Source organism: Lissotriton vulgaris, chromosome 1_1 (genome assembly GCF_964263255.1).
Source record: "Lissotriton vulgaris chromosome 1_1, aLisVul1.2, whole genome shotgun sequence".
Classification (NCBI taxonomy): Eukaryota; Metazoa; Chordata; class Amphibia; order Caudata; family Salamandridae; genus Lissotriton; species Lissotriton vulgaris.
Window position 1 is genome coordinate 329,309,877 of NC_141685.1, and position 12,162 is coordinate 329,322,038.

General features: G+C 45.5%; 1 protein-coding gene and 1 long non-coding RNA gene across 2 annotated transcripts in view; one reads left to right on the top strand and one right to left on the bottom strand.

Moving 5' to 3' along the window:
- LOC147747130 (cytochrome P450 4B1-like) overlaps positions 1 to 12,162 on the top strand; it is a 156,693-nt gene that overhangs the window by 19,331 nt on the left and 125,200 nt on the right. Inside the window, exons 3-4 of the mRNA XM_086952388.1 lie at positions 7,719 to 7,763; positions 7,924 to 8,051. Of these exons, the coding sequence (XP_086808514.1) occupies positions 7,719 to 7,763; positions 7,924 to 8,051 (173 nt within the window). The remainder of the gene's footprint in view (positions 1 to 7,718; positions 7,764 to 7,923; positions 8,052 to 12,162) is intronic.
- LOC147747131 (uncharacterized) overlaps positions 1 to 12,162 on the bottom strand; it is a 121,600-nt gene that overhangs the window by 11,774 nt on the left and 97,664 nt on the right. The window lies entirely within an intron of this gene.

Here is a 12,162-nt window from a genome sequence, read left to right on the forward strand (position 1 = left end):
ACGTGGGAGTGCCCGCAGCCGCCTCACCCCAAGAGGGACACACACACGCACCCCGAGCGGGGGATCGACAAACCACCCTCGTCGCCAATTGTTGTGTCGGGTGATAGGGAATTAGGATGGCCCTGGGGAGATGTCTCTGTGATCTACACTCAAGGGGCATCTAATCCTGACTAGGCCTAACACGTGGCCCTAGAATAAACTCAGCCAGACACTAGGAATAAAGTTGCTTGCTCGGTCGGCGCGTCTCTCTCTGAACGCCCTCGCACGTGCTCGACCTCTTTTTATTATAGGACGGTCACATGACCAACTTGTCCGTCCCTCCGGACATCGGGGGCGGACCTTCAGGAACATAACAAACGCGTGCTGCAGCCTGCAGTGCAAAATCTGACTCAGCTTTCCAGGGCTTGACCTGTGACGCTGGGTAATTATCACGGAGGCGGGCTGACCGGGCCTGGTTGCCAGCCTCCTCAGATTCCAGAAGACCACACTTCTTTGTGCAACTCGTTACTGTCGAAGTGTGTTAGTCTCACTGTGGCCACCCTTTTTGCAAGGTCTGTGACCTCAGACCTCCGTGCCCCCATCTTCAGTCTTCCTAGAGAGTTAGTACCCCTGAACTCTGCTCTAAGCCATACTTTAAGGCCCCTTGCCCCTCTCTGTTTTCCGAGTGTTTCACTGGCAGTAGCCTCAGGATGCCTTTCTTCGTTCACCTTTTCTCCCTGTCACTCTCTCCTCCGTGTGTGTTGCTGCCCGCGGGTCCGCGCTGCTGGCCACTCATCTCCCTCTGCCCCATGCCCCTCCCTGCAGGACGCATGAGTCAGTCCTAACGGCCTCTCTGTGCATGTTACGTCTCTGCGCTACCCCCGTCTGCCGGTGCTAGTTGACTTGTACTGCACCCTTCATGCACCCTTCTTCTCTAGACCCCTCTCTCTAACCCCTGGCGCTTTCTGCTGCATGAGTGTGACACAAAGCCTTCACTGTGGGTCAGACCACACATCTTTCTCTGCCCCCCGTCCTAGTCTTATTTACAAGGAACAATATCCCAACCGGTATTTATTTGCAGACAGTTATTGAGGATATCTATACAGTATTATCCAGACAGAAAAAGGAGACTCAATTTGATTCATTTATGTGCTCAAGGCATCATTTTTATAAACATTCCAAGAAGTATAGGACAATTCTAATTAACAGTTAATATCAACACTGCAATTATTAAATAATAGTGTGACAGCCCTAGGTTGTACAAGGTGCACGAGTGCAAAGGTGAGTGACACTACGGCGACACAAGTGACAGTGAAAGCAGCGTGGACGGCGCAACGTGTATAGTGAGCAATTATGTACAGTGAATAAAAACAACAGAGTGGTTTCAAAATAGTTCCAAAAGATTGTTATTCATTTTTCATTTTTAGCGGAAACCACTGTGCGAAAAGCGCCTAGAATCTCGCTGGAGAGTCGACAGCGTTTTGATCCGTAAGAATAGGGATCATCATCAGGACAAAAGGGGGGCTGAAGGCAGTGCGTTAGGCAGCAATTTGGTAGCGGAGGTTGGCGGGAAAAATCCGTGCGTGGGGGGTCAGAGCGGGTGTAGCGATGGACGTCCCGTGGCGCAGCAATTTGCGGGCTCGAAGGATGGGTACTTCTGGTTCAGTAAAGCACAATTAGATTTGAAAGGTCCCTCTGAATTACGTGGTCCATGGAAGGGTAAGCGCTGGTTCCAGCGTGATCAGCGGGGGTGGAGAGGGATGAACAATCAAATGTTGACAAGTGATCCAGAGCTTATGGCAACTCACGGACAGCGGTTCACTCGCCCGTCCTGATACTGAGGACAGATTTATTCCCCTTCCGCCGCCGATCACGCTGGGATCAGCGTAGAACCTATAACAGACCACGTTGGCTCTGGATCATTTGTCAACATTTGATTGTTCATCCCTCTCCACCCCCGCTGATCACGCTGGAACCAGCGCTTACCCTTCCACGGACCACGTAATTCAGGTGGACCTTTCAAATCTAATTGTGCTTTACTGAACCAGAAGTACCCATCCTTTGAGCCCGCAAATTGCTGCACCGCGGAATGTCCATCGCGACACCCGCTCCGACCCCCCAACGCACTGATTTTTCCCACCAACCTCCGCTACCAAACTGTTGCCTAACGCACTGACTTCAGCCCCCCTTTTGTCCTGATGATGATCCCAATTCTTACGGATCGAAATGCCGTAGACTCTCCAGCGAGATTCTAGGCGCTTTTCGCACAGTGATTTCCGCTAAAAATGAAAAATGAATAACAATCTTTTGAAACTATTTTGAAACTACTCTGTTGTTTTTATTCACTGTACATAATTGCTCACTATACACGTTGCGCTGTCCATGCTGCTTTCACTGTCTCTTGTGTCGCCGTAGTGTCACTCACCTTTGCACTCGTGCACCTTGTACAACCTTGGGCTGTCACATTATTATTTAATAACTGCAGTGTTGATATTAACTGTTAATTATAATTGTCCTATACTTCTTGGAATGTTTGTAAAAATGATGCCTTGAGCACATAAATGAATCAAATTGAGTCTCCTTTTTCTGTCTGGATAATACTGTATAGATATCCTCAATAATTGTCTGCAAATAAATACCGGTTGGGATATTGTTCCTTGTATGTAATTCTCTACCCCAATCCCAACAAGGTTGATGGGTTTATACTCCTGTTATCTTTTACAAAAAAAAAACCCCGTCCAAGTCTGTCAGCACTAGTGAGATTATTTTGCAAACTTCTAGTACCTTTCTATAACCCCCTGGGTGCCCCGTGCTCCACACGTGTGTTCTGACAGTGACCTATTGGTGCAAACCACACCTGGTTTTCACCCCTCCTCTCTGCCCTCTTCTTCTGTGCGAGTGAGTCCATGCTAGGGAGCTCTCGCTGTGTCTTGGACAACACCTCTGCCCTAATCCTCTCTCATGACCCTTTCCCCCCATCTCTGCCTCGTCCTTTATCAGCTGTCCAGGTGTATCTGTGCCAGCGACCTGTCGCGTGCTGCTTCAACCCCTCTCTGCCCGGGTCTGCCTGTGTGCTCTCTCGGCCCCAGTCAATGGCACCCCTCTCTCCATCACTCGGCAATCTTTTAGTGAGTGCCACTCTTCTGTCTCTCAACACCCCACCCTCCCCTTCCGCCCAGATCTGTGACACTGATTCAGATCTGCTGCATGCCTCGGACCCCTCTCTGCCCTCCCCCTTTGTCCGAGGTTGCAGTGGCCGGTGCGTTCTCTATGCAGCCTCTCTCTTTCTCTGCCACCAGACCGTCTCTCTGACAGACTCTTAGTGGCTGCAGAGCTTACTTTCTCACTCACCCTCTTCCTGCCACTCCCCGCCTTCTCTACTGTCCTGGTGTGACAGCACTCGGGATCGGCTTAATGGAGTTCTCTGCTCTTACCCCCCTCCCTCACGCCAGAGTGTGCAGTGTGCTATCGCTGCCTGCACCCCTCTAAACTTCCCCCCTTCCCCTCTCTCCTGCCTCAACTCTGCTTGCACCCTCGGAGCCCCCCAGCCTGACAGCTCCAGCTATCTGAGACCTGTGTCGGTAGCGCCGGGACACCCCCGGCGGGGGTAGCCGTGCGCTTAACAAATTCCATATAATAATAATAATAATGATAATAGGGTGGTCTGTCGCTCAGGCCATGTCTCCACTTTCCCTTCACACCTCTCTCTCTCCCCCTCCAGTTCCTGATGACCACCTACTCCCTGAACACCTGCTGTGCATCTGGGGTCTGCGCCGGGGCCTTGGCGCAGACCCCGTCTACTGCCCGGTGTATGAGAGCAGTCTGCTGGCCACGGCTTGCCATGAGCCGACCTCTTTGGTCGCCCTGGGGGTCTACAGCACCCCCTAATCCTCTGCACAGGGCTACAGCAACTACTTGACCTATGGCCTCGAGACACCTGCCTTCTACTCTCTGGTAAGTGTGAGGGGTGCGTGCGCAGCTCTGGGCATGGCAACGGGTTGTGAGGAGGCAGGGCACGCACAAGAGAGAGCCACACAGTGTGCTAAATCTGAGTCTCCTCCAGTACCGACCTGCGGGGCTGTCAGAGGCCGTGCACATCGCAGCATGCAGACAGGGACCATCAGATGCCACACTTTCTCAGACCTGCGCCGGCGGCGACAACTGCGTGCCACCACACGCCATTTAATTAAGAAGAGCCTCAGAGGCCCGGCTGGGCCAGGGCATGCGCATGAGCACCAACCTTTTAATTAATTAAGAGGCTGGCTGGCAGGGCCTGCACAAAGCACCATTTAATTAATGAAGAGGCCGTGGCATGCACCCACCATTTAATTTTATGGGAAGGCTGTGCCCACCCTTTAATTCATGAAGACTTGAAGAGGCTTGCTTGCGGGCTCCGCTGAGTGAGGAGGCCCCTGGAGCGTGGGCCTGTGTTACGCCCTCGTAAGTGTTCGAGGCCCCCTCCACCCTCAGGCTTCTGCATGTGCCTCACCACTGGTGGTCTAGTGGAAGAGCACTCTGCTCTTCTGCTATTCCCGTCTGTTCTGTGGCCTCTTGTCTCCTCTCTTTCTCACCTCTTTTCTCCTTGCCTCTTGCCTTCTCCTTTTTGCCTCTTTCTTCTTTGCCCCTTTTTTCTCTGTTTGCCCCTTTTTTTAGCCTCTTTTCTCTTGCCACCCTTCCTCTTTTTTGCCTCCTTTTTTGTTGCCCCTTTTCTCTGTTTACTTCCTTTCCTCTCTTGCCAGATTCTCCCTGATTCTGCTGCCCCACGGCCCCTCCCCCCGCAGCGTGGCGCTCCCGCCTCCCAGCTGATCGCCCTCCTCCTGACCCCTACTTAATGGCGGTCGATTTGCGTCCACGCCTCTGGATTGCCAAAGGCCAGCCTGTCTGCGCCCGTCCGTGAGCCGAACAGTGCCAGGGACTCGATCCCCACCCGCCGCTACCACCCAAGCACTCTCCACAATCTCAACTCTGGACGCAACAACAACTGCCAGCTTTCGACACCGAGAAACACACAAGGCCCTATCTCCTGCTGACACTGCCGCCGCACCTTCACCCACCTCCGGACCCTGCAGCAACCCACCGAACGCCAGGGCACACAAACCACTGAAATATATCCTCCTCCACGTATGCTCCCTACACGCCATTCCAAAGTTAGCATTTACCCTGAGGTTATAATCCACTTATGAGTATATGTTCTGGCTGCATCACAGAACAGCCTCCTAGAATAGGCTCCGAAAGCTGCAAAGGGGCCCAGCTCATGCATGGCCACCCGCTCACACAAAACCAAGCACTCTGCCTTCATGATTGATAAGGTCTGCCATAGGAGTGACTGATAGGTTTATATGTGCAGTGATTTAAGGTAGATACAGGTAGCTTATATCTTAGTAAGGGGTGCATGCACCACCTTAACCAGGCTGCAGTAGCACTGCTGTGGTGCCATTTTGGAAGGCTTTCCAGGGGTGGCATAATACATTCTTCAGGCCCTGGTAGGCCTCTGGGGTACCTAACCCTTAGTACCTAGTGTACCATATACTAGGGACTCACAAGGGTACCCCAGTAACCAAACTGGAGTGTACGTATTGTAAATGGAAGCAATTTAAAGAGGAGGCAGCTAGGCTGGAGTCCTGGATAGTAGGGCCCCAGCCAGACTACAGTCGAAAAACAGTGAAACACCAGCAAAAATTTGGGGTAACCATAGTAAGCAGATCCTTCTCTCCCACACCCCAGCATAGAGAAATCTCTCCGGGAGGTTTATTTTCCTCACTCGCCAACTTGACATTGGTGAACGTGAGCAAGGAAAAAACTCTGCTCCGCGAAGCGGAGTTTTTCGGAACTCTGCGAGCTCCACGTAACGCGTAGTGCGGTAAACTCGGCAAACTACGCGAGTGGAACGGAGATCACCGCCCAGGGTTATACATAAGTTCTTATTCCTGGCAGAGTCCACAGGCCCAGAATTGTACTGAAGAGTTAGTGGCTCAGGTTGAATATTTATACCAGGTGTCTCCTTTGAAGTGGGAGAAACTCATAGAGGTTTCCTATTGAAGTTCACATGCTTCCCCCCTCTCCTGCCCTGGATCTCAACTAAATACAGGCGCGATGCAATCAATTGTGTCAAGGCAGGACACAACCTGTTCTGGTGATAGTGGGACTGTGCGTAACTCCGTCCTGCCATCATTCCACCCCTAAGCTCTCTATTGTATGTGGCTTTCTAAGTGGATTACACAAAGGCCAACTACACCCAGTCATGTGACCCAGACATAGGCACTAAATAGCTAAGGCAGATAACTCTGACTTCACCATAAAGGAGCTTTTTTCATTACAATTCCAAAGATACCAAACATGAACGGTTTACCTGTTGCCATTTGGAAGTTACCACTAATTACATGTAATAAGGTAACTACAATGTTATCCTATGGAAGAGATAGACTCTGCAATAATGAAAAACTAATTTAAGAATAAAGCGTGTAAAATTCAAAAGTACATGTCTAACTTTTATAATATACTGCTCTCTTCCCTCTGGGCTGTTTAAGGCCTACCTTACAGGTGACTTGTATGTATCAAAAAGGAAGGTTTGGGCCTGGCAAAGGGTTTTTTTGCTAGGACAAAATGACAGTTTAAAAACACATGCTGCAATGGCAAGTCTGAGGCATGTTTAAAGGACTACTTCAGTGGGTGGCAATACAAGTGCTGCATGTCCACTAATAGCATTTAATTTACAGGCCCTGGGTACATGCAGTACCACTTTTTTACTAGGGACGTAAGAGTAAATTAAATGTGCCAGTTGGGTATAATTAAACTCCACCCACATTTTAGGGAGATTGTACACTCTATCACTGTTAAACAGTGCTAAAGAGCTTGTGCTGAGTCCTAAGGACTGCAAAAACAAAATCAGCACAAATAGGAGGGGTGAAAGCAAAAGGTCTGGTGGTAAACCATCCTAAGGTTGACCGCTCAAACCGAGAGGGCAAGAAAATCATGCTAGTAAAATCTAGGAAATATATTGTGGTGGAATGTGAGGCTGCAGTCCAAGGAACAAACAGATCCAAACAAAAGTATGTTTACCTATTGCAGGCATACATATGTTTGCCAAATAACAGAGAGGACCTCTTATCCTCTCGGGGTCTGAGTTCGTAGGTTACTTTCTCCACAGAGGGAAATTCATCTTTCTGACTTAATTCTAAACCTGTTGCTTTTTCCTGCTCAGTTTTCTTACCATCATAAGTAAGTTTTAGTTAGTGCGTTCTTCAATATTCCTTGTCATAAATACTGTGGATCTTGTTGATCACAGTAAATGATTATTTGTGAGTGTACTAAAAACGTAATCTTTCAACATGCTGTCAGCAAAAATCAGTATTCATGATTTTGCTAAAATTTGCTCTGTTATTGGCCACTTCAACATCTACGCTGTTACCTCAGGTGTACGATGCACAAATCCCAACACAGTCACTAAGATGATATTAAAGTTTACTTTGCAATTTATAATATGATTCACACAAGTAAGTAACTTACTTGTTGAGTACTTTCCACTCTAAACTTTGTTACACAGTTAACACTCTACTCTCATTATTGGTAGGACAAGGGTGTACAGTATGTAGTAAAGCACTACCGATGAAAAGGCATTGGACAGATAGCAAGACACATTTGTTTTGTAATTTTGGTAAATTTTAGAATATGCAATATATTTAGCAAATGTACAAACTGCACTGAAACTCTAAAGGTATTTTTTTCTTCCATATGTTTAGATCCAAAGGTTGACATGTCCATTCGTTTTCTTACTCCATGGATCGGTATGTAAATCATAGTCCTGACCATTTATTTTATATAGTGGCATTGATTGCAAAAACAACCTAATCACAAAGTTTTTTTCGAATAAATTATATATATTTTTTTAAAACGAAAATAGCTGATTTAACCTCACTCAAATGTACTTGCCTTGTTTTCCCACAGGAAATGGTCTATTGCTCCTTGATGGGCAAAAATGGTTCAAACATCGCCGGCTGCTGACTCCAGGATTTCATTATGATGTCTTGAAACCATACGTGGAGCTGACCTCTGATTGTACCAAATTGATGCTGGTATGATGGGTCACATCTAAAATCAGTATTTATTGCATACTTTAGAAGGCAGATTATTCACTGTCCTCTTCCTTGCACATCTATTGAAAGTTTGATTTCTGCAGAGTATCCACGTGGATACCAGAGATAAAAAATTGTGATTTATTGGGTCTGAATGTTCTGAATCGACCCATACGATCCTGTGGTCTACTTTTTAGTAGAATATGTGATAGTTCCTTTGGAGAACATAGCTCAACTTCAAGATCTTGCAGACAAACATACCTTGCTTGGCAATTTCCCAGCAGGGACCCTGAGCATTGGTGGTATTAATCGCACATAATAAATAACAATGTCACAAGGTACGTTATTTATCCAGTGCAATAAATACCACCTATTACGAGTGGTTGTGGGATAACATGTGGATTATGGCGTTTAACACACCAAAATCCTCACGATACTGTAAATACCATATGGTTTTTCCCTGTCAAATTTCAGCAAGTTTGACCTGCCAAAATTTAACAAAGCTTGAGTTATTTAACTCATCTAATAACAGGGATCAGAATTGACCTGTCAACTCATAATCAGGCCCAGGATTTAGAACGGGCCTCTGTATAGAGCAGGTGGTTCTTTCAATTGACCCACGCTTATGAGTATGGTGGTGCCGGGACCTTGATTTTATTACACCTCTAGGCAGCCTTTGACACTACAGATCTTTCCATCCTGGTAATTAGATTATTATTAGACTGATACAAGCAGGTTAAGCTTTAAGTGCTTCAAATGTTTTCTTGACATTCGATCAATCGATTTAAAAGCTATAGTCATGCCCCCTTCTTCATCTAAGTGTTGGCAATGTAATGTTATGTTATGCAGATTTGTAGATTACCTTATCACCCAAGGGCTATCCTGGTACTAAATATAGAGAAAATGTATTCATATCTGGATTGCTAAATGTTTTTCTCAAACCTAATTTCACTAAGACAGAGCTGTCCCCCACCCTAGGTGGCGCTACCTTCCAGGAGTGGGGCTGAATCATTTCCCTGAGCCCTGGTAAATATGTGCACAATCTTGGCATATATCTTCAATCCACTGTTTCCTCTGGTTTGCAGGTCTCCAAAGTAGTGAGCACATTCTTCCACATCTGAAGACCCTTTATTTTTTTAATTTCCCTTTAATGGCGCTTACACAGCCATATTTAAAAAGAGGGAACCCTGTCGCTCTGGCAACACATATTATTATTACAATTACACTATCTTCAGCTCATTCAAAAAGTTGCAGCCAAATTTATTAGGGATGTTTCCTGCAGATAATACATCACACACATTTTCAGAGACCTATACTGGCTCTCAACTTAAATAAGCATTGGCAACGTGAACAGAACTTAATTTTAACCGGCAAATGTCGATGTATTGGCTTTGCCAATGTTGTTTATTTTATTGGATTTTTAGCACTCTTAAATACTTAAATTTGATATTGGTATTTTTAACATATAGATGTAACCCTTCATTATATTACTACAACAGTCCAGGGCTTGCTGTTCATGATGCATCCAGTCACATAGCGCCCATTTTGGAATAGTTTAATCCCATCTGGGCGCCATGTTTTCCCATGTATGCATATGGGGAACATCACTTACAACGCATTTTTTACAACGCACTACCATTACATCGCAACCATTGCAACGCATACCATTACAACGCATTGCGCTGGGCGGCGCTCTAGGATAGGGAATATATGTAATTTACTATCCAACACCTTCCCTGCTATCCACGGGGACTGGAGTTGGAATAGTAAATTAAATAATTCACTATCCAACGCCTAAAAGCATTATGCGTTGTATTGGACTGCGTGGTAAAAACCGCGTTGTAAAGGCATGCGATGTAAAAGCATGCGTTGTAGTGACACCAATCCATGCATATGCATCATGACACATGCATCGTGATGCTTTTCTGGCCTCGTTTTTTTAATTTGCTGACAGCCATTTTGGAACTGTAAGATAACAACTACCAAAATAGAGTGTGCCTGGTAGCACTTGGCCTCTGCCTGGCTCTTGGAAAAAAAATGAGCAGTAGCAAAGGCAGTAGGTCTGGCTTTTATATGCTCACAAAACTTGGGATGAAGATATCTCATATGTAGGCCCAGGTGGAATTTTAATACCTTGAGCGGAATTGGGGAACAGGGAGATTGGGTGATAACTAGGAGACTGTAAATCACCCTGTTGTGGAGGCCAGTAATGGTAAAGACATTGAAACAGTTGCATAATAATGGGGCCCATAATACAGGGACTGCTTTATAAATGTCCATAGGGACTTCCTCTGGCGCCTTATTAGATGGAAACTTCATAATGACTTCCCAGATCTCATCCAATGAAAAAAATCAGAGTACGTCCATTCAGAATAGGGCTGCTGCTCCCTGTATACAAAAGTATCCAGTTTGAAATCCTAGCGCAATGTCCATGTCAATAAGAGATAAAGCAATGCAGAAAAACACACTAATGAATTTGATGTGCCTCTATTACACTTATAGCTGTGTGGAAATATTTATAGGGGCTGCACATTAGGGACGATGTTGCACTTTGAATTTAAGGATTTCTTTTCACCTGTAGCTTTGGCTAATTTGATTAATCTGCATGTCGCCGTATAAAAAAGTAAGACTGATCCTGGAAAGCGTTATGCATATTCGTCAATGGAAGTTTCAGAAGAAAACCCAAAGAAACAACGTAGTAAAAACTGAATGATGGAGTTACATCAAAGATCACTTGTGACCAAGCTTAGCTCCTGGTATTGGTTTGGTCAAGCTGTGTTCAGAAAATTTAACAAGGACTGGCCAATACGTCTGGTTGTGGCACATTTGCAATTTATATGTAATTTAGTTTTACGTGCTTATGGAAAACGACTGGCCAAACATTAAAAATTAGAGTGGCACAACAGCCCAGGCACATGAGTTAATGACTGAAGAGTAGCTGCGTCCATGTGATCAGGCATTACAGCAATGGGCGTGCAGCAGGTGGAGTCAATAGGGTAATGGGCGACCAGAGATGAAGATTCGCAGATTGCCGCATCTGAGAGTGGGGATACAGCAAATCATTAGGTGGTGTAAGCCATGTACAGCACTGAAATGTGGAATAAGAAGTAATTATTTTGCCCTATCGGCAAGTTGTCATCCTGACTGGTGGCTGTGATTGAAGATTGGATCTTTTGTGGAGGATTGCATAAGTTGCCAATGGTGGAAGTTGTAGTTCTGCTGAGGTAAGAGAAGGAGTACTGCAGAAAGCTCACTAGGAGGTCTCACCCAATTCCAATTAGTTTCTAATCCGCATATAAATATATCACTGTATGATTTTATAGTGTTAAGAAGAAGAAGGTGTTGCAGATATTCCTGATGTTAAGCAAATGGGATCTGCTTCATTAAGATACAAATTATTCAAGTTGTATTTTACCGATTAAAGGAACTTAAAGGTATCTGGTAGCGGTAAAGGACTTAGAGATCTCAAGCTGTAATGAAATAGGAAGAGACTGGGACAGATGAAGACAGAAAATCAAATCATTTCAGATTGAGAGGAATTTAGCATACATGAATGCTTAGCCTTCCAGTGGTAGATGGCAATTGGACAGTCATAGATTTTAATAAGGAGTTGTAGACTTAGATATAGTGTTATGAGGTGAGTGGCAGCCCTCGATTTCTGTGACCTCAGAATAAAGTCTGTAGGGAAATGGATGATGGGCCCAAAAGGTGGTGGTGTGGAGACAGAATAATAGAAGTGTCACAGTTAAGCCCAAGTGACAGAGCAAGAGTGAATATCAAGATTTGAGGAGACCAGTGTGAAGCAGCAGCACTTCAAGTAGAGTAGTAAGCATTTCTGTGACTCATCAATATTTTTATTGTTTGATTAATAAAAATCTTTACAATATTCGAATGGATAAAAACAGAAAAGAAGAAGAGAGAGATTAAGATGAAAATAAAATGACATGTATGCTTAACAATAAAACGTCAATATGTTCTGACCCAAAAAGGACCTCTCTGGACATGTTTCTTTCGTTAAAACACAGTGTGTGTATCCGGGGCGAGATTTTCGCTAAATGGCGTTTCTACCACCACTTTCTTCTTTCCCTGGGCACTGTTTGCACTAGGTGGT